This window comes from Micromys minutus (assembly GCF_963924665.1).
Source record: "Micromys minutus genome assembly, chromosome: 4".
Taxonomy (NCBI): domain Eukaryota; kingdom Metazoa; phylum Chordata; class Mammalia; order Rodentia; family Muridae; genus Micromys; species Micromys minutus.
This window is the reverse complement of record NC_137973.1, coordinates 29,774,048-29,801,221: the sequence shown is the minus strand read 5'-3', so window position 1 is coordinate 29,801,221 and position 27,174 is coordinate 29,774,048. Positions and strand designations below refer to the sequence as shown.

Below are 27,174 nucleotides of genomic sequence, written 5' to 3'. Positions count from 1 at the left end.
TAATGAGGGTCTATAGTAAGCCAGGCACCATCATTTCCCATTTGACAAATGAGGAAGTCATCTTGTGTCATAGGTAGACAGTATTGTTTTGTGGGTTGTCCTGGTGCTGTTTGTATTCTGACGTTAATTCTGCTTCCTCAAGAGGGGCTGCCTTGACTAGGAGTGGATCACGTGCTCAGGTGATTTCATGTGAACCTTCTCCACATTTTAACTGGTCAAATAAATGCTACAGCCTGTGATTGGGCAGTGGAAGGGAAAGGTGGGGCTGGAGGTTTTAGAGGGTTAGGGAAGAGAGGGAAGGAGGGAGGAAAGATATTGAGGAAGAGGAGATGGTAGGAAGATGGAGCAGAACCAGATAGACTGCAGAAATAGCAAGGGATCTATCTCATAGCTGGGGAATAGAGTATTGCAGTGGTAAACCTGCTCAGTCTATAAATATTGTACATGAGTTGTGTGGTTTTTGCACCAGCTTATTGGGGTTGGAGATTTTCTGTAACAAATTGGTGCCCATGGTGGGGCTTGAATCCATAACTCTGAGACAAGAGTCTCATGCTTTAAGGAGAATAGACTCTAGAGGAGATGATAGAAAAAAAAAAATTGCAGAAGTTCATAGATGAGTCGGAGCAACAGAGATAAACTTAAGACTTGGCAACATGGCCTAGAGGAAACACTACAACTAAAGATTCAGGATTCTGTAGGTCATGATAAGCAACAGAAATAATAAAGGTTGGAGACAGGAGCTGGTAAAATGCTAGAAAAAGGGATGTAGAATTTCATAGATCAGACTGAAGAGCAAAGAGGTATAATTTGGAATCAGAGTCTAGAGGGTTAATTTACCAAAAGCTAATAAATCAAAATAAGGTAAATGCTACAATATTAGAATCATGACATAAAGAAAGTTTTAAAATGTGGAGGCAGAACCTTGTGCAGAGAATACAGGACCTCAAGGAACAGGAGGAGCAACAAAAGGAGAGAGATGAAGTGTGGACACACAGCTTAAGGGAGAAATTTAAAACATCAGTTGAGGAAAATACTCTGGTAGAGACAGAAGATACAATTAGAGAAAGCCAACCAAAGGTTATTACAAAGCAAACTTTAGTTTCTCTAGCTAGTATATACATCAAAGACTTCCTGATGATCATCCACAGAGTTATCAGGAACTCGAATGGTAAGCCGTGGGTGTGAGAAAATTTAAGTAAAGTTAAGCAAAGTATCCTTAATTTTGGGATGCAGTCACCATTTGTAAAATAAATCCTGACTTCTGGGGCTATTAAAAAATAGAATAACTCCCCAGGACTGGAAGAATATGGCAAAGCAATAGATACTAGAACCTTTGCCACGTTTACAGTGGTTCTCATGGTGGAGAGAAGAGGCGAAGGAGATAGCACAGCATAACAGAGCCAGGGGTATATGCTGCAAATAATAAACTCCACAGAAGGGAGAAGCTGGGGAGACTGGATGGGAAAAGATGCTTTAGGGAAGATTTGAAAGTCTTGCCAGGACAGTTTCTCTGGGTCTTTGAACATGTTACACTCATGGGATTTCTGGAACTGCTTTGCCTGGTATGATAAATAGAGGGCTGGGATTGGCTCATACAGTAAGTAGACAGAGATATGAAATAATAATTTAGGCCTTGATGTCATGAAGGCCGGGGCAGGAGACAGAAGGAATACTGTCTCATTGGTTAATATTTGCTCGGATTGCTTTGTTTTGTTTTATTTATCAAAACGAGTGTGGTTTTGAGTCTGATAGTTATATTAACATTCCTCTAAGAGAGAGGACAAGCTAAATGTTTAATGGTTTCTGTTTTTAAATGAAGTTTGGACCGAGGACTTGGTTTTTGTTTGTTTGTTTGTTTTGGTTTGGTTTGGTTTGGTTTTGGAAGAAAGTCTCTGCATTTGTGAGGACAGGAAAGGAGAATAGGCTCTGGACCCCTTCCAGAGCGCTATGGATCAAATATGGCAAGGGGAACCCTCTGAAAAGCTAGAAAAATTTCAAGAGAATCAAACAGGACAGGTAAAGATTTCTCGTGCCATCCTTCAGGTGACATGAATAAAGACTTATTACAATTGGTTATTTGTAGGATGATGTCATTATGTAGCAAGGCAGGTCTAGCCTATCATTGGATGAGAGAGAAGTGTAGGCAGGGAAAAGTCTAGGAAGGAGAGAGGCGGAGGAGGAGCAAGAGAATCAAGATGGAGCCAGAGAGGGAGGATCTAGATTCAGGTGGTCTAAATGGCGATAGGTAGATATGAATGTTTTTAAGAGATTCTATAGGTCAATTTATCTTATCTAGGTGGGTGGTTTATATCTTTGTCAACTGGCTGTAAGTTTATTGTGTGGATGTACTGTGGATTGAGAATTTAACATATAAATCTGATTGATAAATTATTGATTATTGAGTCATGATTTTACTGGGCTGTGGGGAATGTGAGCAAAGTTCCCCGGCGGGCAGAAAGACAGCCGAGAGAGGGCGACTCTCGGACCTCATGGCAGAGAAGCAGCCAAGGCACACAAATCCCGATCAGTGGCCTGTGGCCCTGTGGAGTGAGAACTCGGGAACTGGTAGCCACATATTTTTTAAAAAATTTTACTGCAACAGTTATTAATAAAATTAACTCATAAAAAATTATAGCTGTCTTTCACCTGCTCAAACATGTAGAATTTTATCCTTAACTGATTTCTATATAATCCATACAAATATCTTAATGGTTCTAAAGTTTTGCTTGTGAGATTCATATGTTATAGAACGTACAGCTTTGGTGAGATTCATCCTCAGAGATGCTGAACTGACCTGCTTGGTCCCCTATCTTTGGTTGCTGCCCAAAACAGCTTTGGGGATTGCCACAATTCTAGGCCATCTTGCCTCAACCAGCCGTTCAGACAGATCCGGTCAGAACCTCAGTCAGGTTCTGAACCTTCCAAGCAGAGGATTGGGATGCTGAGAGTGAGTGGGGGGGGGGCACTGTTTCCCACCAGATCCCCTTGACCCTCTGGGCTCACCTTCCTCACCTCAGTTCACATAGTTCTTTGTGTGTTTGTGAGTGTACTGAGGACACACCCCAGACCTCACATGTTCTGGGCAGAGCTTTACTACCAAGCTCCATCCCCAGTGAGTCCACATCAAAATTGTCTTCTCTGAGGTTTCACTTACTTCCGTTTTACATGTGTTAGTGTTTTGTTTTCATGTATGTCTGTGCACCACATATGTGCAGTGCCCTCAGAGGCCAGAAGAACTGGAGTTGCAGATGTTGTGAGCCACCAGGTAGGTGCTGGGAATGGAGCCTGGGTCCCTTGGAAGAATAGCTAGTTCTCTTAACAGCTGAGCTGTTTATCTCTTCAGCCACTTGTATGTTTTCTTTTTAAAGATTATTTGTGTGTGTGTGTGTGTGCACGCGTGCGCGCTTGCGCACATGCACACTCACATAAGAATGCAGAAGCCTGCAGAGGCTAGAAGCAGGCACTGACTCTCCTTAGGGCTGGAGTTACAAATGGCTACAGAGCCCTGCATGGGTAGTGAGAACCTAACTCCAGTCATCTGCAAGAACAGGAAGCACTCTTAACTACAGAACCATCCTTCCATCCCCCCCAAGCTCCCCCAACACCCCCCCTCCTTAAATGCTGTAATGCCTTTCTGAGTTTAAAAAGGTGACTGTTTTCCCTCCCCTGTCCTCTAATGAGTGTGGTATCTTACTACTACCCTAACATCAGTGAGCCCTTACTTGAAAGTTTCAACCTCTCTGAGCTTCAGTTTCTCTCCTATTTAAAAAAAAAAAAAAAAAAAAAAAAAACAGTTAAAAATAAAAATGATGGTGGGGAGAGGGTTAAAGACCTTTTCAACTATAAGAGCAATTCCAGGTTGCAAGCACTAGAGGGCAGGCCATTATGAGCTTCACAGAACAAGTTGGAAACCTCACCTGGGTCTCAGAAGTTTTTATGATACAAATACCAAATTCCTTCCCTTCCTTCCCCTTCCTTTTCTTCCCCTTCCCCCTCCCTTTCTCCTTCTCTTTCCCTGTCTCCCTCTTTCTTTCTTTCTTTCTTTCTTTCTTTCTTTCTTTCTTTCTTTCTTTCTCTTCCTTCCTTCCTTCCTTCCTTCCTTCCTTCCTTCCTTCCTTCCTTCCTTCTCTTCCCTTCCCTTCCCTTCCCTTCCCTCCCTTCCTTTCTTCCTTTCTTAAGCAAAGGGCAACAGCTGAATTAGAGTGAGATGAGAGATTGTTTTGCAAATTAGGTCCAGCACCAGAAGAATAAAGGCCAGGCATAAAAAGAAATTGGATTTGGGGAAAGTAAATATTTATTTAGAAGCCTGAACAAGTCTCCCTGCTCTAGTTTTTGCTGCTTGCTCACCAGAGGCAGACCTCTGGGAGCATTTTAAAGGCTGGTAAACATTTTGGTGAAATGAAAGCTCATTTCGAGATCCGGTTTATAGCTAGACAGGATGGGGCATGTCTGTAATCTTAGCGCTTGGGAGGCAGTAGAAACAGAGACAGAGAATGTGGACATCCCCAACAATGTAGCATATTTGAAGCCAACCTGGGTTATAGGATACCCTGTCTCAAAACAACAACAAAAATCTCATCTATAAAGCTTGGTATTTAACCAAGAGACTCTTAGAGTCACCGGAGCAATACCAGTTCCTTTGCTCATGTTAAATAACTTCTTATCATGAAACAATTGGGCCTGGAGGTTTCCAGAAAGCTCTGTCGAGACACCCTTTTTAAAGAGGGTGATGTAACTGGAATTGTCATGTGTTCCTTGGATGACAATCACCAGCCTGAGCACAGCAAGGGGAAATGTCAGCGTGGGTGGTAAGGAGGGCTGGTTGCTGGTGGCTTACCCTCCAGGCATGTGGTACAGTGATCTGAACCCCAGCTCCCTCTTTTCTCTAACAGCTGGTCCTTTAAGTTCCAATCATCGACTGTTACCTTTCGTATAATTAAAAGCTGCTTGAAGACTGAAGCTGAGTGCAAGGGCACATACATATTTGTAAAGCCAGCACACGAAGGGGTTAGTAGGCCAGAGGGATTGCTCAGTGGCTTGAGATCGTATGCTGTTCTTACAGAACCTAAGTTCAAATCCCAGCATCTGCATGGGTGACTCACGGTTGCCCATGTGAGTACTTACTGTCGCTTTAGGTAATATAACGCCTTTCAGTGGCCTTAATGGACATCCACAAACACAGGCACACAGACATAAACACACACAGAATCACACACAAAACCCACCCATAAAAATACAACTTTAAAAAATTTAGTTCAAGGTTGGGCTCAGTGAGTAGATCACTTATGCCTGCCCTCCACATCTGCATGACCCCTCCACATCTGCATGACCCCTCCACATCTGCATGACCCCTCCACATCTGCATGACCCCTCCCAAACAAAGGAAGAGATAATAAACAGCTGCTCAGAAAGCATTCAAACCTGAGATCAGTGACCCAAACTCACCTAAGAGTAGAGAGAATCAACTCCACAAAGTTGTCTACACTGTAGAGACCCACAGAATGGACTTAAGGGTCTGACAGCTGCATAGAAAGATAATGTAGCTCACGCAGCGACAACAGGGCCGAGAGGTTTTTTGTTTTGTTTTGTTTTCCCCCTCCTACTCCCAGGCCATGGAGATGTGGTACCTGGATCGAGCCTTAGTCACTCAGCCTGATTTCTGGACTTCTGTTTTCTGAGGTGCAACAACACCTTTCTTTACTTTCCCCTGATTTTTGCTGTTCTCTTCTTTCAATTTCTACTCAGAGACTGGAGAGATGGTGGAATCTGTTGCCAAGGCTAGTGACCTGGATTTTGGTCCCGGAAAACCATGTGACAGGCAAAAACTGACTCTTAAAAGTTGTTCTTAGGCTGGAGAGATGGCTCAGTGGTTAAGAGCACTGATTGCTCTTCCATAGGTCCTGAGTTCAAATCCCAGCAACTATGTGGTAGCTCACAGCCATCTGTAATGAGATCTGATGCCCTCTTCTGGTGTGTCTGAAGACAGGTACAGTGTACTTATACATAATAAATAAATCTGTAAAAAAAAAAAAAAAAAAGTTGTTCCCTAACACTCCTACCATAATCAAGACAGACAGACAGAACAGACAGAACCCTGGGCCTGCAAAGCAGCTAGCAGGTAAAGGCAGCTGCTGCCAAGGCAGGAAACTTGAGTTCAATTCCTGGGACGCATATGATAGAGAGAAACCAACCCAAACATTTCCTTCTGACCTCCAAAGATGCACTGAGAACACCCACTCCCAAATAAATAAATAATATCAAAAAACAAACAGCCTTACTCATTGATGCTACATGCCTGTGATCCCAGCATTGAGAAGTTAACACATTTGGATCAGGATTTTATTGTTAACCTTGGCTACATTTGTTGGAGGGTAGCTCAGGCTAGTGAAATTGTAGGCTTAGATTCTTCAAAACCTACTTTAATTAGGGTTCTTAAATGCTTCAACTGCCCTTCTGGCCCTCTGACCAAAGGTGGGGAAGAAAAATGGTTACTAGGACAAGGGGGTTGTGGACCTGCTAGAGGTATTTCTTTGTTTTCATTATCAGGAGACAAGCAGTTCAGTCCAATAGCAAGCCACCCTGCTCCACCAGACCGGCATGAATCAGCGGAAGTGACAAGAGTCAGCCGGAATACCACGAGAAGTTCTTTTGTGCGTTTCTCTCTAGGTAGTGAAGACCAGTAAAGACCACCGAAGACTAGAAACATCCTTTCACAAACAGCTTCCAGAAAAACATCATGTGACACACTGAGTTTCCAAAGAAATCAGAAATTTCCACTTCATGAAACCCTGTCTAGCAAAACAAAACAAAACAAGGCCTGTGGCTACAGTTCAGTTGATAAGAGTCCATCTTGCCTAGAGCACAAAGCCTTGGGTTTAATTCCTAACACTACATAAAAACAAGCTATAGGACACATTTGAGGCTATGGTATATGTTTCAAAAACAAAGGAAACCCCCACAGCTGATACCTGTTGGTGAATCATTTTCCCCACCTCAGAGGGTGCCAGACACTGTTAGTCATCCCTACAGTGCTCCCCCAGAACCTGGTATGTGCTATTGGTACCTGTTTGTCCTCTTGTCTGCTTCTAACCCAAACTGAGACGTCCTGAAGGGGAGGGGTTATTTATCTCCCTGTTCCAGTATTGGCCCAGTGCCCAGCTGCTTGTGTACTGGACCCACACTGTGGGAGTGGATCGGACCCTGCTGTCACTAGCAGGATGTTCTATGAGGTGGCTGCCCAGGATCACCGAAGAAAAGATAATGGCTCCTGGAGGGAGCCCTGGGGTTGCCTGGCACCAGAAGCTGAACATTTAGAACTGATGGGGCTGGGCAGGGTGGCGGGCACCTGTAATCTCAGCCGTTTGGGAGGCACAGCACTCATGCCTTCCAAGCCAGCCTAGGCTACATAATGAGAACGTGTGTCACAAACCAAAGCCAAGTGTTGGATTAGTGGTGACATGGTGAGTTCCAGGCTAGCCAGGACTTATGTATGGTCTTAGACAACTGAGCCAAACAAAGACAAAGCTTGGCAGAAGCTGACTGGAACCTATTTTAATTTCAGAAGAAGACTGCATGCAGAGATGAGCTTTAGGGCTTGGGTTTGAGGGGCTGGGAAGACCCTAGTCAATGATACTTTCTAGAAAAATTGTCTGGGATTACTAGATTGAAATAAATGGACCATCTCTAACTGCAGGTACATACACTGGAGCCGGGCCTTTTGCTCAGCTCTGGGTATGGGCACAGGCTGGTTCTCAATAGTGTCCTCCTGCCTCCAGAGTGGGTATCGGGGTCAGATTTTCCCTGATATTCTTAGTATGGCTCCCACAGCTTTGCATCATGTGTGAACGTTGGAGGGACTGTAAACATTGCTACATATAAGTTGTCAGTAAATAGACTTTCCAAGAGCTGTCAACACCCACCCAGGCTGGGCCCGTGCTCCTTTGTGGCTCAGAGACTTCCTTTCTGCCTCCCTGTCCCAATGGCTCTTGGCATATATGAGGTAAGCCAGCTGTGTTGAAGGGGGCAGGAGACAAAGGAATAAATCAACAGGTAGCACCCACCTGTGATCCCAACAACTGAGAGACTTAGGTAGGAGGACAACTTAAGCCATGGAATTGGAAGCCATTAATAAAACAACCTGAGGGTTGGAGAGATGGGCCAATGGCTGTTTTTCCAGAGATCCTGGGTTCAATTCCTGGCAATCGTGTTAGGCAACTTAAATCACTTGTAACTATAGCTCCAGGGACATCTAATGCCTCTGGCCTCTGTTGGCATGTGTGGTCATCCACACATTCACATAGAGACCCCCACATGTACACATGAGTAAAAATAAAATAAATCCATAATGATAATAAACCATATGTCTCAGTTTGTTTTCTCCTGCTATGACAAAAACAGTATGACACAGGCAGCTCAGAAAAGAACTTGTTTATGTAAGATGATGTCTTTATACAGGAAGGCAGGTACCAGATAAGATGAGGCCCGTCATTGGACAGGAACTGGGATTCGTGGGCCTGGCGTTGTAACAACCTGCCAAGGGCCTGGCGTTGTAACAACCATGGCAGCAGGCACGGTGCTAGAGCAGTGTGTGAGAGCTACATCCTGACACGTGGGATGTGGGGCTGCTCCAGACTGTCCAGCTTACCAGCTTTGCCTCACACTCTAGCGGGGGCTGTGGTTTTTGCCAGCTGCAGACAGTTTCTGCGATTGTGTGACGTTTTGGAATTCTGGGGACTTTTCAGAGGGTAGATAAATGCCAAGGCCCCCCGAGAGGTGGTGGGCTGTTGGTGGAATGTTGGTTGTGTGTGTTGCTGGTTGTATTAGTTGCTGTTGGTCTCAGGTTTGTTCAGTAGTCATGTGCAAGAAGAAACAAGAAGATAATGAGATATGCTTACAGTGAAGATCAAAGCCCCTCTAAGGAACTCAATGCTCCTAGTCAGCAGGAAGTAGTCTAATGATATTCTCATCCCCTTTCTGACCCCTGACTTCAAAGATTCAAGGATCTCTTTCCTCTCCTCTCTATCCTTGTTTCTCTCTTATCTAGTGTTAGGGATATGAAGCGTGAAGAGGGTGAAAGAAAGAAGAACCCAGAAAAAAGCTAAGACGGGCTACACAATACCCCCTAATCTTTCCCAAGCAGTTCCACCAACTGAGGACCAAGTATTAAACATACTTTCTGGGGGAATTTTCTTATTTGAACCACTACATCCTATCTGTCATGATTTGAATATGCTTGGCCCAGGGAGTGGCACTATTTTGAGGTGTGGAGTAGGCATGTCACTTGTTGGGGTAGGTGTGTCACTGTGGGCACGGACTTTTAAGAATCTCATCCTAGCTGCCTGGAAGTCAGACCTCAACTAGAAGCCTTCAGATGAAGATGTAGAACTCTCGGCACCTCCTGCACCATGCCTGTCTGGATGCTGCCATGCTCTTGTCTTGATGATGCTGGACTGAACCTCTGAAGCTGGAAGTCAGCCCCAGTTAAATGTTGTCCTTTTAAGAGTTGCCTTGGTCCTGGTGTCTGCTCACAGCAGTAAGACCCTAAGACATTAGAACTCAAGAGCCAGAAGCAGGAGGTTCAACATGGGTTTGGAATCAACCTGGTTTGCACAGTGACTTCTAGATTAGCCAGTCTACACAGAGAAACTATGCCAGTAAATACATTAATAAATTGATTAATTAAAAATCCCAATGAAGCCTAACAGAGGATCCAAGGAAAGAGGGGAGGATGTGGTTGTAGCATTAGTCTCATAGAGTTGGGCAGCTGCCCCTCTCCCACCCATCTCTAGAGTTCTTTCACCTTTCCCAATCCAAAAGTACCACTTTAAATTTCTTCTTGTTCCTCTCTCCCTCAAGTGCTCATGACTGCCCTCCCACTTCCCACACTGCATACAAAAATAACCACATAATACTATAACTTGTATTGTCTTTCAGAATAACTGGCTAATTTCATTCAGCATCATCTTCAAGGTTTACCCTGCTATGGCATGCGTTTCATTTTTTTTTTCTTGTCTCATGTTTATTTGTAAAAACAGCATAGGACACTAGTCATCTGCAATAGTGTGTAGGTGGGTGTGTCACAGCCGTCTGTCTGTCTTCACACTGGCAGGAGCCTTCTCTATGGATCCTTCACAGGGGCCTGGGCACCTTTGGGAGCCTGAGCTGGAGCTGAAGCCTGGGTCTTAGCTGGACTGTGGCCTCTGCCTTGGTTTGAACCTTGGGCTTTGGTTGGCAGAGCCTACAACCTTTGACCATGTAGCTTTGAATCCTCTTCCCAAGCTTGGAGTGAGCAATGAAAGACTGACCGCTGAGATTGTGTCTGGAGCCCTTTGGCATCTTGGGCTTGATGGCCTCAGGCTTCACAAGGACCTTGATGGCCTCTGTGCATGTGCCTTTACAGTGTTGGCCTGCATCTTCTTCAGGCCTTTCTTGTTGTACTTCTTGGCAAAGCACATGTTCCTCAGGAACTTTTGGTCAACTCCCTTAAGAGATTCATATCTTTGTGACCTGGGTTCCTTGATGCCATTTGTGGGACTTGTGTGTGATGTGATTTTTGTACTTGGCCATGTCTGCACGGTAAAGACCAGAAGAGAAAGAGCTCTTTTTTTTTTTTTTTAATTGAACTATTTTTCATAAGAGTGCCCTGCATCTGGGCAGCAGTGGTGCATGTGCAGTCTTAGATTTTTCAAAACCTACTTTAGTAAGGGTTCTTAAATGTTTCAACCTTCTAGCTCACCACCAACCAGAGGTAGTAGAAAGGAAAGGTTAATAGGGCAAAGAAGGCTGTGGACCTGTGGAGACATTGTTCCTTGTGGGCGAGTCCAATCTTCATTGTCAGGATATCAGCAGTGAGGTTCACACGAATCTTCAGTTGCCACTCAATCCACTCGCCAACACCGTTCGTGAATAAACAATGACTGTGTGATCCAGAAGAAACCATGAGGTTCTGCCAATCGGCCTGAGTTCACAGAAGCAGCAAGAAGCCTCTAGAACACCACCAGAAGGTCTTTGGTACATTTCTCTCCATGAAGTCACAACAAATGATGATCAGTAGAGAAGGCAAAGTGAACCAATGCTACAGTGTCATCAGTGAAGGCCTGTGTCATCAGCGAAGGCCTGTGTCATCAGCAAAGGTCAGCAAACAGTGGCAAGGAGAACAATGTCATCATATCACTCACTTTCTGTTGGGTTAGACTTATAGCCTTTCCAAACATCACATGACCTTTTCCCAGGCAGCTTCCAGAAACACATGTGTCTGTTCCCTGCAAAACATCCTCCCACAAGGCAGTGTTCAGAAAAACATCACATGACACAACTGAGTCCCCAGAGAAACCAGAAGTCTCCACTTTGTGGATGACTTTAATCCCAGCACTCAGGAGGCAGAGGCAGGCAGATCTCTGGGTTTCAGGTCAGCCTGGTCTGCAGAGCAAGTTCTAGGACAGCGGACAGCCAGGGCTACACAGAAACCCTGTCTCAAAAAAAAAAAAAAAAAAAAAAAAAAAAAGGAAGAAAGAAAATTAAAGTGCCCTTCAAATTCCTTTTTTTTTTTTTTTTTTAAGTATCTACCTGGAGATGAAGTGGCATTGTGTGAAAGACTCTCAAAACCCACCCTTCTGGCTCATCTTGCTCCCACCTTTCGTATTTGCAGAACTCCAATTTGAGTGTGGCATTCAGTGGAAGCTATATATTCAGAGACAGCCCGACTCTTAGCTCCAGAAGACAGTCTTTGACTAGTTTAAACTAGCCATGGTGGTGGTGTTCGTTGTTGTCGATGGTTGGTTTAGCATATTGGCCTGTGAGGCAGGAGAGGACACTGGGAAGGTGCCTGCTTCCCTTTGTGTGTGAGTGCTTTGCCTACACGTATGTCGGTACACCACTTGCATGTCTGGTGTCATTGCAAGTCAGAAGAAGGTATGTGATGCGGTGGAACTGGAGTTATGGATGGCTGTGAGGTACTGTGTGGATGCTGGAACTCACACTCGAACCCGGGTCATCTGCAAGAACAAGTGCTCTTAACCACAGGTGGTCAGTTTGCCAGTTTCCAGAAGTTTGAATTCAGCTTGGAAAGGTAAAGCCCAGCTGAACTGTGCTGACTATAAATGCAGTAAGGAGTTATTTGCTTTTTAAGATTTATTTATTATATCTAATTACACTGTAGGTATCTTCAGACACATCAGAAGAGGGCATCAGATCACATTACAGATGGTTGTGAGCCACCATGTGGGTACTGGGATTTGAACTTGGTACTCTCTGGAAGAGCAGTCACTGCTCTTAACCTCTGAGCCATTCCTCCAGCCCCTGCAGTAAGGGGTTATATTGGTTTTTCTTTTGCTGCTACAGACCCAGCAGCTTAAAACAGCTGTTCCTCACATTGGAGGGCTTGGTGTCAAGAGTCTGTCTAGGCCCAGCTTGTTTGGATCCTCTACTTAGATATCACGCTACAATTGAAGTACTGCCGGACTGTTTCTTTGTGGAGTGTGGGTCCTCTTCCATGTGTCATATGGTTGTTGGCAGAATTCCATGAGGATATAAGATGGTGGGACCAATTTTCTTCCTGTCCCCACGAGCCACTCAGGTCCTTGTGGCTGGCCTCCTAGAGGCCTAGCAGGACCAGTCTTGCTAAGAAGCAGCATTACTTGACACAGCAGAATCATGGGTGTGACACAGCTGTCAACTTTGGCATATTTTATTGTCCAGAAGCAAGTCACAGGTTCTACTTACCTTCAGGGGAGGGGGTTACACAAGAGCATGACTCATTAAGGGGTCATCCAGAACTGTATTCGCCTCAGGGATTTAGAAAAGGGAAACGTCAGAGAGAGGGGGTGGGGGAAGAGACAAGTCTTCAGGGACTCTGGGGAGAGACTTCAGCTAGGGCTTGGACAAGGAGACTTCGGAGTAGCAGAAAGGTAAAACATCTACGACCAGAAGGCTGTGTGAGCAGACATGCACAGGTGGGTTTTCCACCTAAGTGCCCCTGCTGGAAAAGAGTGATAGAACCCACTGCCCCTGCCGTGGAAGAACTTATTCAGTCCAGAAGGTGGACAGAAAAGAGTAGCCTGGCTGTGGTCAGAACACTCGAGTTCAAGGTTCAGTTCTGGGGTTAATTAGCAGGTCTGCTGTTATCTGAGCCCTTGTGAGGGTAAACTGGGCTCCGCCCAAGTCTGATGCTGAATGGCTTCACTGACTTCTAAGACTCCGAGGTGTCCGACTCCCCAACTCTGAATCCTCTTAGTCTTCCACCAGTCTCTTTGTTCTTCCACATAGTGGCTAGAGGGAGCGTCTCTTGAGTCTGTTTGCAGCACTCAGCGTAGCTTAGAGTCAGGTATTGTCTACCTTACTCTGTCGTTTGTCACCGCCCAAAGGCTCCCAAACCTAGGCAGTGGCCCAGACTCCAGTGTCCAATCATGACTTGACAAATCATCTTGGGCCTCTCACAGGCTCCTCAAGTCCACTAGGCTCCAAGTGAACTGTCTTTCCTCTTCCTTCCGGTGCCTGGGGGACTGTGTACCATCCCTTCCTCCCAGGCTCCAGGTCTCTCCTCTTCCACACCGCCTCCTCTATCCCCTCTGCAACTGCCCTAGTTTGAGTCCTATCAATTCTCCCCAGTCACTGCAGCTGCTTCCTAATTATCTATCTCAACTCAATCTCCACACATCCGGCAGCAGGAACTTTTCTGAAGTGCAAGTTTGATAATGCGGTTAATCTGTTCAAGAAGCATCCAAAGACCCCTAACTTCTCACGGACGACAGACATTCTAATTCGAGGGCACAAACAATATCCAGTAACTGTTGTAACTCTCCTGTCCTCTGGCCCTGTCCCCTCTGCTGCAGTCCCACTAAGCAGCACTGTCCCACACTACACTAATACTCTTCCGGACCTCCCCATCCCTCACCATCATTCTTTGTTGTGAACTTGTCTCATGTAAAACCACTTCTCCCTATGAACTCACCTCCAGATGCTCGAAGGAGTCTGTCCTCTCTCTCATTGTGAGTTAACTGTTAGAAGAATTGTTTTGTCTTTTGCTATCTTGACTGCTAGATTATAAGCTTTTAAGACATTTCATGTAGCCCAGGCTGGCCCTGAACTCAGTATGTAGCTCAGTGAGGCTAGCCTTGAACTCCTGTATCTAGTTCTCCAGTGTTAGGATTATATGTATGTACCACTGACTGGGCTTGACTACTTTCTCTCTCTCTCTCCCTCTCTCTCTCTCTCTCTCTCTCTCTCTCTCTCTCTCTCACCCACACACTCACACATACTCGAATACACATAAAAACACAAGCATACCCATGCACACATATACACATGAACGTATTTGTTTTGTTTTGAGGCAAAGTTTCTCTACCTAGCCCTGGCTATCCTGGAACTCTCTCTGTAGACCAGGCTGGCCTCAAACTTACAGAGATCTGCTTGCCTCTGCCGCCCAAGTGCTGAGATTAAAAACATGTGCCACCACCTCCTGGCTAACCATATTTTTAGATTACATTTATTTCTGTGTATGTCTCAGTCAGGGGACATCTTGTGAAGCTAGTTTCCTTGGTGTCCCAGTGAGAGAACTCAGGTTGCTGGCCTGGTTGTAGGTGCCTTTACAATGTATTGTATTTAAATGAGTAAGTACATTATAATTTATGTATATGAGCGCTCAATCTGCATGTATGCCTGCATGATACAAGAGGGCATCGGATCTCATTACAGATGGTTGTGAGCCACCATGTGGTTGTTGGGACTTGAACTCAGGACACCTGGAAGTGTTCTTAACCTCTGAGCTATTTCTTCAGCTCTCCCCCCTTCGGTATATTTTTAATATATAAATAAAGACAAGTAGGGTTTTTGAGACAGAATGTTAGCATGTAGCTCCTGGCTGGCTTGCTTCAGCTCACAGAGATGGGCTGACCTCTGTCTCCTGAGTGCTGGGATTAAAGATGTGGGCTTGGCATAAACAACAAGTTCTCTTAGCAGCAAGTTCTTTCCATCCAGTACTCAATTCAAAATAAATGATTCATGTCCAAAACAGATTCCATCATTCTGTTGAAACAAAATGGATTCCACCTTTATTACTTCAGTATTTGAAAACAAAGCAAGAGTCTTCATCAGCTTTGTTATAAAACAAGGCCACTTTTATTCATTTTGTTTATAACTCAAACCTTTTTTTTTAACCTTCATATGTATGCTCTAACTGTAGTGACTTTGTCTCCATTTAGTATGTTTCAAAATCTCTAAATTCCCCTGTTGCTTCTTCTGTTCCCTGTCACCGTAAGAACTCTGTGTGGCCTGTAAATCCTTTCAGGGGCTTGTTTGTTCTTTTTATAAATCATTAGCTTTTCTCGGGTTTATGATTTTTTTTTTAATGTGTGTAACTTCTCCATGTCTCTTTATTCATCTACAAAAGAGGGACTGTGGTAGTGCTGTACAGAGTTAATGAGCTATAGATGTAAATATTTGATACACAGTAGTGTTGAGAAAGTTGGTTCTTGCTTCTGCTCAGACTCCTGGCTGCTTATCTCTGGGTTATTTCTCAGGGTTGTGGGGTTGTGTTAACGTGGCTTTGGGAGATGAAGTAATGTCTCCCTTCAGGACAAAGAACAAGTTTACTGTATTCCTTTCTGAGCATGGCAGCCTTTCCAAGTTGTGCATCTTAGGCTCTGATCCCGTAGGGGAACAACATTCGCCAGAGCGCCTTATCTGCACGAGGCTTGGTGAGAAAGAACGGATGGTACCAAGCTGATCCTGGTTCCTTCGCCTTTGCTTCGTGGAATCTTGTGCATTCAACAACATCTACTAAACAGGAATGGATTAACTAGTGACCTTATCAGTAGGGGGAAATCATACACCAGACTGGAGCAGTGTGCATTATTTCTGTCCTTACTTGCTGTCATCGGGAACCCAGCACCATCAAGGTTTATATCCTGGTAGGTAGCCAAAAACGTCAATTGCATGTTTTCAAAGAATTCTCTTGTGCTATTTGGAGACATGAAATAAATGAGATAAAAGCAACTCCAAAAACTCTTGCTAAATTGAAATTATTGACTACTTTAATATCCGGTTCTAAATCATGGAGGTTGTTGTTTTCCTCTATACATTTTTTTTTTTAACGTCTGTATATAGCTGTGAAGTTGCAATTCATGGAAAAAAAAGTTGTGCAAAAATAGCTGAGCTTTAAATCCTGTTACATAATTGCGGCTTGACTTTGGCCACGCCAAAGTTCCATTTCCTAATACTTGAAATAAGGAACCGAATTTAAGATCTGGTTGTATCACTTGGTTGCTGGGACAAAAACGAATGACCAATTAAAAACTGCAATGAAATCATCAACTAGTGGTTGGGCGTAATCCTAGCAGTCGGGAGGCAGAGACAGGTGGATCTCTGAGTTTTGAGGCCAGTCTGCTTTACAGAGCTAGTTCAGCACAGCAAGGGCTACAAAGGGAGACCCTGTCTCGAAAAACAAACAAACAAAACGAATAAAAAAAAGATGCTCACCATCCAACCAAAGAAACTCAATCAGAGACCAAAGTCAAATAAACCACAACTCCCAGAAGTCGTTGAACCCGGATGCGTCATGCAACCCTGGCAGAACTACATCTCCCAGGAGGCCCTGCAGCGCCCAACCGTCCGCTTCTCCCGCCTTAGCCCCCCTTTCCCCCCTGCCGCGCCGTAGCCGACTTGCTCCCGTGGTCGGCAGAGCGGGCGCGCGCCGGGGTCGCGCGGCTGCTGAAGGGGGCGGGCTCGCGCAGGAGGAGTGGAGGCGTAGGGGGGCGGGGGACCACTCGCTTTCTCGCAAGATGGCGGACGAGGACGGGGAAGGGATTCACCCCTCAGCCCCGCACCGGAATGGAGGCGGCGGCGGGGTGTCTGGGCTCCACTGCGCCGGGAACGGTGGCGGGGGAGGCGCCGGCCCGCGGGTCGTGCGCATTGTCAAGTCCGAATCCGGCTACGGCTTCAACGTGCGGGGCCAAGTGAGCGAGGGCGGGCAACTGCGGAGCATCAACGGGGAGCTGTACGCGCCGCTGCAGCATGTGAGCGCCGTGCTGCCCGGGGGGGCGGCCGACCGGGCCGGGGTGCGCAAGGGGGACCGCATCCTGGAGGTGTGAGTATCACGGCCGCCACGCCCCGTCCTCCTACCCTTCGCCTGTCCTGGCCCCACACCCTGTCACCCAGGCCGCACCTCTCCTAGCTCGCTAGTCTACCGCGACCCTCGCCCCCTGTGGGCCTTCGCGGCCCGGCTTGAAGCCTCCTGCTTTCCTGGCGTCTCCAGTTTTTGCTCTTGCCCCACCATCCCAGTGCTCTCCCCGCTGTGCCCATGCCTTTGGCTGCTCTCAACCCGTTTGCCTTCTATAGCATGCCGCTTTCTGTCCCTTACTGGGGGAGTTTCCTTTTCGACCTAGCCACTACCTCCCCAACTTTTCATCTTTAGCATCATAGTTTTCTGGTCTCTGCCCCCTCAGACCTTGTGGACTGTCCCTTCTGCCCTCTAGACCCAGGAGGACCTGTGGCCAGCTTATTTTCCTCTGGAGGCATCATTTCTTCCCACCTTAACCCTCCACCCCCCTTTCCTTACTCCCGTTATGATAAGGCACACCGACATTTTTGCATCCACCGCTTGGCCTTTTCTCCCTTCTTTGTAGTCAAACCATCTCGAGTATACATTATTATCGCATGCGTTTTTGGGGGGAGGGGTTGCAACCTGATTTTCAAACTGAATTCTCCATGACTACATTGCTCTGAGTACACCCTTTTCTGGCTTCCCGACGTCCACGTGCACTACTCCTCAGACCTTGAGTTCAGTTTAATAGTGCTCTCGTAGCTCCTACTTCCCCCAGACTGCAATCGCCTTAGGTCTTTGCCCTGTTCGTTTTCCTCACGCTCTGTGCTGTTGCAATCCTACACTTAATCTTATTTGTTCCCTACGTAGCTTTCCTTTCTCTCTTTAAGGCCCTTTCTGCTGTTGCAACCCACCTTTTGCTGCAGTCTTCCTTCGTTGAACTTGTTCAGGCTCACTTGTCACCACCATGTCCCTTAAAGCTCCAGGGATGTTATCTTGTCCTGTTTCAGCGCAGACCTCCACTGCTAAGCAGTGGTTGTGATTTTGTACTTTGTGGTTGTTGATTGACTTGTTGGTGCTATGTTCTCATTGTCTCCATTCTCCTTCAGCCCTGGATTTCTCTTCTTACTGCATCTGTACTGTATCCCCAACCCCCCACCCCCACTACACACAGGCTCTCTTCTTCCATGATGGGATTTACCCACGTATGTCTTCTTTTTAAACCTTTCATTTTAATTGTAAGTTGCACAGCTGCCTGGTTTTCATTTTAAAACAGATTCATGTAAGGCCTGCAATGTTAGTATCTTGAAAGTCTGTCCTTGTAGAGGAGCCATCCCCCTCCTTCTCTCTTTTTTCCCCCCATTTTTGTGCCCATTACTCTTACTCTGTGGAATCCTTCAATCTATTTCCTCATCTTTTCCACTTCAAGAAAGGGTAGCTCACTAATGCATGTGTTTGGAGAGCTTGTACACGTCTTCTGTCTGACCTTTCTGGGAAGAGATGCTTGTGGGGTTTTGTTTTGTTTAATTACTCTATTACAGACTACTTTCTAATATTTTTTGGTAGTATATCTATAGTCTTTGTGGGAGCATAAGACACTGAATACAATAATGATGTTGATACCTTCTAACTGGGGACCTAGGTATTTATTTTTTAGAAAACTGCAAAGTTGTGGCTGATGGTTTCTTCTGATAGAAACTTTTAGAATTGTCATTTTGCTTTCCCTTTGGAAATTAACTTAGAGTCAACTCTTTATTTTTAGTTTTTAAAACATATAAAAGTTGTAGGTGTATTAAAGTTCTAGTTCATTTGCTGTATAGGATCCAGAACAATGAATCTACAGCTAATGTTGTCTACCAGGAGTGTTTGAGCTTTACTCTTACAATAGTCTGTGCAGAAATCCCAGCTGTCAACTAGTAGTTGTATAGAAGAGCTGTGACCATGGGAATTGCTATGAGAGCCTAGGAGCCTAGGAAGTAGAAGCTAATGTTTTTGGTACTGTCCTTGGTGGTGAGATACATTTTTGTCATTTTTGGTGGCAGGGGAAAAGAAATACTACCTAGACAATTTTTTTTCTGGAAGGTTGGTGATGATAAAAAAATATTCATGGTATTGGTTTTATACCCTTTGAGCTTTTTGTATTCTGATTCAAACTTCTTTCTCGAGATTGAAAACTCTTTGAAATTATGGCACTATTGTAGAAGTAATAGAAGTAACTAACAATTCTAAGCTAGTTTATAACTTCTGAGACTTTTGTATGCCTCTGCCCCCAACTCCCTTATATCCTTAGACTTTTAAAGTAAGAGGAGAGAAGAAATCACCTATGAACTTTAGGGATTTATTTATATATTTGAGGCAGAGTCTCATGTAGCCCAGGCTGGCCTCAAGCTCTGTATGTAGTTTAGGAAGACTTTGAGCTTCTGTTTGTCCTGCTCTCACCTGCTGAGTGCTAGGATTACAGGTCTGTGCCACTTTGTTGGGTTTATGTTGTGCTGAGGACGAACCCAGGGGTTTTGGGCTTCATGCATGGTAGGCAAGCATTTTACCGACTCAACTAGAATTCCCAGCTTGAACTTTTCAATTTGTTTTACCCACGTTCTTAATTAATCTCTCAGTTGTACCAGGAAAGCTTTTCATGTTGCTGAAAGGTGATGGGGTCTGAGCTAGGGATAGGCTGATTATTACTGTGTAGTTTTAGGCAGGTGTCTGGGCCTTGATAATTGAGGGTTGAGATTTCTCCCATTTCTTCCAATTTTAAACTCTTTTCCCTATGTGCAGACAGCTTTTACTCCAGTTGTCATGTTGCTGTTGTTTGGACAATTGGTAGAGGTATGAAAGAACAGTAACAGATTTAAGTGGATTTAGACTTGAACCTTAGCAAGAGGAGCCATTTCTTAGTGCTGCTCCTCTGCTTACCAAGGCTCACTGAATCCTGGGATCATTGTTAAACTCAACTGGAGCCGGTATTGGCTCACTTTCTCCTTTTTCCTTTCAAGGCTGGCTAGAGTCACGTTGCAGGGCTTGGTACCACAGTATGAAGAAGCCCTCTGGGCTCTAAATTTACTACAGATGGAAAGTTTTCTTTACTAACACTGTTAGTCTCCACCTTGTAATTTTTCCCAGTGTAATGTGTACTGCACACCCTCCCTTTGATGTGCATATACCTTGAGGCCAGAGTGTGAAAGATGCTTTCAACAAATAGAACCAAAATAAATATATCTTTGCACTGATTATGTGGTATGTGAAATAACTGACTTCAGGTTAATCTCTGTAAGTTAACGTATACTTTAACTGAGGACATTTAATTTTGGGAGAGTTGCCTTTGGGAGAGTTGCTGTGTAGAACCATCTACATTTTTTGAGACTGTGTTTGTGGGCATTTTTGGACTTGATCCTGGGAGCACGCACAGGACACACTTTGAGGAGTTAGTTCACTAAGTTAGGGCAGATTATCCTGTCTCTACCTTCTCCTCTCTTCCCATAGGGGTGGCTGGGATTAAAGATGGTTTCCCCAGTGCATCCAGCTTTTAGGTGGGTTCCAGGAGTCAAACTCAGGTGGTCAGGCTTGCACAAGGAAGCACTTTTACCTGCCAAACGTGCTCTGGAGAGTGTGAATTTCAAGCACAAATCCTTAAGGCTTGGCTTGTAAGTATTCAAAATCATGATGTATTTATGCTAGTCAGACAGTATATACTTCCCTTCTTAGTAGCTATCTGATAATATAGCTATCAGCTTTTCCTTGTTAACGTTAAAGCATAAGACACATTCTGTTGTACAATTTGTAAGTCTTTTTACAGTTGAGTGAGCCATGAGACATTGAGTATCTTCTTAAGAACCTTTATAAGAGAATTGATTAATTCCCCTACCTCTTTGGCTCAGATTTTCTAGGTAGACTTGGATAATAATGCTAGAAATGATTGTTGAGCAAAGGGAATGCTTATGGCAAAATTCTCACACTTGGCATGCATGAGACTCACTTGGGGCCCTAGCCTGAAACACAGATTTGCAGGTACACTTTTTAATGGCTGTGATTTAGTGAGTCTTGCATAGGATTAGAAGTCTTTGTCACTCTTTTGCCAGGTATAGGGGATGTAAGTCACATGCTATAGGACATTTCCAGAACAACATTATAGTTATGAAATATTCTAGATTGTTCTCAGCTCATTGTGTTTTATCATTATGGTTACAATGGGACCCACTAGCTAGGACTTTGCTAACACACAGTGACTTATTAAGCTTCTGAATTCCAAACTAAGGGGAAAACAGTTCCTCACCAAGTAGTCCAGTTGTACCTACTTAAGTGGATATTGCTGTTGTTATGCCACAAAGGTGAACGTAAGAGACAAATGATAGTAATCACTGTGTTGTCTGTTTGCAGTGCAGTATGTATTCATTTTACAGCCTTCAGGACAGCCTTCTGGATGAAAGGTTTAAGGCTCGGGAAGGGACTGTTAACTATTGTGTTTATTGAGTCCCTAGCCAAATATGTGGTGGGACCGTGGTTTTCTTCAGTGAATACTTGAATACAGTGGATAGGAGTAAAATCATCCCTGTGTTCTAAGAAGAGTGCTGTCCTGAGTGACAGCCAGAATTCAATCGAGGTCTTAGGAGTCTTTCCCATTGAAAAAATTTATTTTGGTTATTGATTGTTAACAGTTAACTTCCTTAATATGTATTTATTCTTTGGAAGTTTCACACCTGTGCCTTGATCCATTTGGGCATGAATGTAGGACATTCACTGGGGCAGGGAGAACCTCCCAGTGGCCATACCTTTAAAGAAGAGTAACTTCTTTTTCCCCATCAGTAGCCATTAACTACCAATAGCTCCACAGCCTAGGGTGGGGTTTCTGGATTATTTAAAACCAAGTTGCATTCCTGTAAGTGGATAGCAGCTGTTCTATTTGTGACATGTGACTTGCATTTTCTAATTTATTCTTCATCTCATGTTGATGTGGATCATAGACTGGGGTCTAAAGCAAACTTTCTTTGCTCCTGTGTTAATGCTGGTTTTTCTCTATTGCCAGTAAAGGGAAAACATGACAGTCATTCTTGTTACTTAAAAATACTTTTAGTCTCAGGGTACAACAAATAATAGTAGACTTGAAAACCACGTTACCTTCCTTCAGAAATCATTTTTATGGGTTGCTGTGACTAAAGTAAAGGCATGATACTCCTGGCACTCAGGAGGCTGAGGCATGCTAATTTCTGTGAGTTCAAGGCCAGATTGGTCTCCATAGTAAATTACAGGCTAGCCAGGGCTACAAGTGAAACCCTGTCCCAAAGAAACCATCCATCCATCCAGCCAGCCAGCCATCCATTTTTCTATCCATCCATCCATCCATCCATCCATCCATCCATCCATCCATCCATCCATCCATCCACCCACCCACCCACCCACCCACCCATCCATCCATCCACCCACCCACCCACCCACCCATCCATCCATCCATCCATCCATCCATCCATCCACCCATCCATCCATCCATCCATCCAGCCTACCCACTCACCCTTTTCAAAAACCTTCAGAAAGTTTGTATTTCTAGCACTCAGAGGGCTGAGGTAAGTGGATCTTGAGTTTTAGACCAGCTTGTGCTACATGGAGAGATCCTATCTCAAAAACAAATAACCAAAAAATAACCTCACTTCCTAAAATAAAATAAAACAAAACAGAAAACCGAAGTTGTAATACTTTTTATATTACAGCTCAGTGTACACACAAACCAGCATCGAGTGCCACCCAGAAAACCACCAAAACCATTCACTGTTTGTCTCTGTTTTTTACTTTTAAAAATTTATTAGTAGTGTGTATGTATTAATGCACGCTTACATGCATGCATATACATGTACATGTATGCTGCAATGTGTGTGGAGGGCAGAATGTAACTTCGTGGAGTCCATACTCTTTCTTTGTGTGAGTTTTGGGTTCAGAGCTCAGGGCTGGCTTTCCAGACATGGGCATTTTGCAGTGAGCTATCATCTTGCCAGCCCACTGGTCACTGAATGCTTGTTGGGCCATGTCCACACTCTGGAAATACTGATTTTTTCATCCTGACGATGCTAGACCTTATGGGTGCTAGGCACGTAATCTGTCACCCATGAGCTTATCTGAAATCCTAAAAATTTAGCTATCACCCTATCTCCCTCACCCACTGTTATTTGTATGGACTAGTTTCATTCACTCTTTGGCACAAACTATGTCAAGTATCACTAGGCTTGTGAGTCAGTATGCCTGGCTGTAAGCCTTTGAGAAGCTTGCTCTGAGTTGGGAGGTACTAGTTTACTCTGTCAAAAAAGCAAAATGAAGTAATGGAGGTTGTCTTAGTTAGGGTTGCTGAGAAGAAACACCATTCTTTTTTTTTTTCCAAAGATTTATTTATTCATTATATATATATAAGTACACTGTAGCTGTCTTCAGACACACCAGAAGAGAGCATCAGATCTCATTACAGATGATTGTGAGCACCATGTGGTTGCTGGGATTTGAACTCAGGACCTCTGGAAGAGCAGTCAGCACTCTTAACTGCTGAGCCATCTCTCCAGCCCCTAGAGACACCATTCTTAAAAGGGAACATTTAATTGAGGCTGGCTTACAGGTTCTGGGGTTCAGTTCGTTATCATGGCGGGAGCATGGCAGCATCCAGGCAGGCATGATGCAGGAGGAGCTGAGAGCTCATCTAATTCCAAAGGCAAACAGGAGAAGACTGGATCTCTCAGGCAGCTAGGAGGAAGGTCTCAAAGCCCACCCCAACAGTGACTTCCTCCAATAAGGCCACTTGTACTCTAACAAGGTCATACTCCTAACGTTGCCACTCCCTGGGCCAAGCATATTCAAACCACCATAAAGGTGAATGAGAAACAGTTGGGAATTTAAAGAGTGGATTTGCTTAAGAAGATTAGCAGTTCACAGAAAGCTTATATAATTTTAAAAATGTATATTGTGAACATGTGACTGTGCATGCGTGTGCCCATGTGAGTGTAGGTCAGAGGACAGTTTTCAGGAGTAAGTTCTCTCCATCCTCCATGGTTTCCGGGGTTGAATTTGGGATTTTAGGCTTTTAGGGATTTAAGGCAACTATTTCCCAGAGTTCCCTCTGGCTCCTACATAAAGCACTCATGAGACTGAAGGACAGGTATTTTAACAGTAGAGAAAGAGGAGGGTTTCATAGGCTGAGGGCCTGACCAAAGGGAGGAAGATGCAGGAAGTTTAGGGTGACAAGGGCCTTTAACTTGCTGTTGGTGCCATAGAAACTGGAAAGGATGGGTAAAATGAGATACAAAAGGCATTGAAAGCAATGCCAACAAGTTTGGATTTCCCCTCCCCAAGACAGGGTTTTTCTGTGTAGCCCTAGTAGTCCTAGGACTCACTCTGTAGACTTAGGGATCTGCCTGCCTCTGCTGGGGTTAAAGGCAGGTGCCACCACCTGGCTAACAAGTCCAGGTTTTGTTCTTATGTGCTAGGGATATAGTTGTGTATAATTTTGTACCCATACAAATTTTGGTTTTATTTTGTTGAATATAATTCCAAGGTTGAAGTGGAAAAATTGTTATTAGAATGAAAGACCATATTTTCTCTTTTGACTGTCTTCTACTGTATAAAGAAAGGAGCTAAGAGCAAGGAAGCTCTGACACCCAGGATTAGGAGCAGCTGATGAGAAGCAGTCTTTTATTTGTTCCCGAACTTTGCCCATAGTTGTAGCCAGCTTCTGGAACATGTTTCCTGTCACTGTCTTGTAAATGATTGTGCTGTGCTTATAATGTTGTGCCGTGTTTATAGTGTTCTGGCCTTACTGCTCTAGGGCCGAACTGATGTCTTGTTCTAGATACTTTGTGACTTTGGTTGGAAAGTGCCAACTTGAATTTAAATCTTTTCTGTCCAGGGTGTGGGAAACATGGCTTAGGGGTTAAGAGCAGAAGCTTCTTTCCCACAGGACCAGAGTTCAGTTCTCAGTACCCATAAGACAGCTCACAGCCTACCTGTAACTCCAGCTCCAGTGATCTAATACCCACTTCTGGCCACCTGTGTTGCCTCTCACATGTGAGTACAGAGACACACACATTTACATTTACATAAAAACAATCTTAAATCTTTTGTTTTGGTGTTATAGCTTGTTGGGAGTTGATGACTAAAGTGTATACCTGAAGTCTGTCTTTAGCTTGAAAAAGTGAATTTTCGCAGTGTCAGGAGTGTGAGGAGTGCTACAGTTTTGTGAGATGCTGTTAGTTTAGATGTTAGATAGTATGTGTGTGTCATGTTGTACTTACTGCACCTGTTGGCTAAATAGGCTCTCATCATTGGAGATGTACCCATTCTTGAGTATTTGAGTTGCTGAATGAGGTACCATGTTTGTTTTTATGTTTTTCCTCCAATGAACTTCTATTGTGAAAATGTTCTGTTTGTTTGTGCCCAAGCTGGTCTCTTTACACACACACACACACACACACACACACACACACACACACACACACACATTTGCATCCATCTCTCTTGGAACTCTCTCTATAGACCAAGCTGGCCTTGAACTCAAAGGGATCCACCTGCCTCTGCCACTGGCTTGTTGGGATTAGAGGTGTGCACCAACACACTGGGCTGGTTTTGAACTCTTGATTCTTTTACTTGTATCCCAAATGCATTACTACATCTGGCTTGATTTTATTAGGTTGCTGATGCTGACATCAAAAGGTTGACCTTCCTCGATGTTCTCTCATTTCCACCTACTGAGTTGTGGGATTCAGACATGTGCCATCATGCCCAGTGGAGAAACATCTTTTAAAAAAAATGTTTTTGCTTAAGCTACCTGAAACTTTTGTTTTGTGTTGGGGTTAAACCCAGGGTCTAAGCATGCTAAAATACTCAAATTCTATTGAGCTATGCCTCTAACTTTATCCAAAATGTGATATATTTGTGTGTCAGACCTCACATTAAGACCAGACCAAACAAAACAAAACAAACCAACCAAACAAACAAATAAAAAAAAACTGTGTATGCTATGAATTCAATACCCAAGTGATTTGCTTACTAACCTTTGTAGGAGCTGCCTGCTTGTGTTGGTACTCTCAGCTGCTTTCAGGGTGGTTATTAAAGAACTGTCCAGTGAAAATAATAAAGAAGTTGGTCTTTAATACAGCAGAAGTTTTATTTTTTTAAATTGAATATTCTCTGTATTTACATTTCAGATGTTATCCCCTTCTTCCAATTACCGTCCTCCTCCCCCTCCTATTGCCTTGAAGGTGCTCCCTCTCCCAACCACCCTCTCCCCCCTCAGTGCCTTGGCATTCCCCTGCAATGGGACAATGAGCGTTCTCTGGATCAAAGGCCTCTTCTTCCATTGATGCCAGAGAATGCTATCCTCTGCTGCATACAGATGTTTTTTTAAAACTCTGTGTCTGTTTAGATTTAGTTATATACTGTTTTTTAGAATTGAGAGGCAGACTGAGTATTTGGAGACTGTGGAAGATGTGATAATCTCGAAAAGTTTGGAAACCCACTTTCAATTCTTTTGTTAACTTACTTATCTTTAAAATGTGCAAGGTGTTTGTCTACAGAATATACTCTGAGGGTTATGCTATATTTATATTAAAAGATGCTATTTAATTACAAGAGCAATAATCCCTTAGGAGCTGGAGAGATGGTTCAGTGGTTAAGAACATTTGGTGCTCTTGCAGAAGATGCAGGTTCCGTTCCTAGCACCCTCATTGCAGGGACTCACAACCATCTGTAACTCAAGCTCCAGGGGATTGAGCCATTCCTCATGGACACACACACACACACACACACACACACACACACACACACACACGTGCACATACATGCCCATAAAGAGATCTTCCTGGCACTCAGGAGGTAAAAGCAGGTGGATTTTTATGACTTTGAGGCCAGCCTGGTCTACAGAACAAGTTTTAGGACATCCAGGACTACAGAGAGAGACCCTGTCTTAAAACAGTAAAAGAGCCACAAGGCTTCATAACTGCTGAAAGACATGGACAGTCCCTGGAATTTTGTACTGTAACAGGAGTGAGACGAACAAGACGGTATTATTGTTGATGCCAAAGGTCATGCTGGCTTCATAAGCACTTTCCAAACTTTTTTCTAGCTTGATTATATTTTTATAGCCTGAACAATATCTTAAAGTATCATACTTA

At 44.2% G+C, this 27,174-nt stretch overlaps 1 protein-coding gene across 1 annotated transcript in view; it reads left to right on the top strand.

The window, feature by feature from the left end:
- Positions 1–16,775: 16,775 nt before the first annotated feature.
- Positions 16,776–27,174, top strand: part of SNX27 (sorting nexin 27) — a gene marked incomplete at its 5' end in the record, with an annotated part of 67,946 nt that continues 57,547 nt past the window's right edge. Inside the window, one exon of the mRNA XM_080915115.1 lies at positions 16,776–17,080. Coding sequence (XP_080771241.1) covers positions 16,776–17,080 — 305 coding nt within the window. The remainder of the gene's footprint in view (positions 17,081–27,174) is intronic.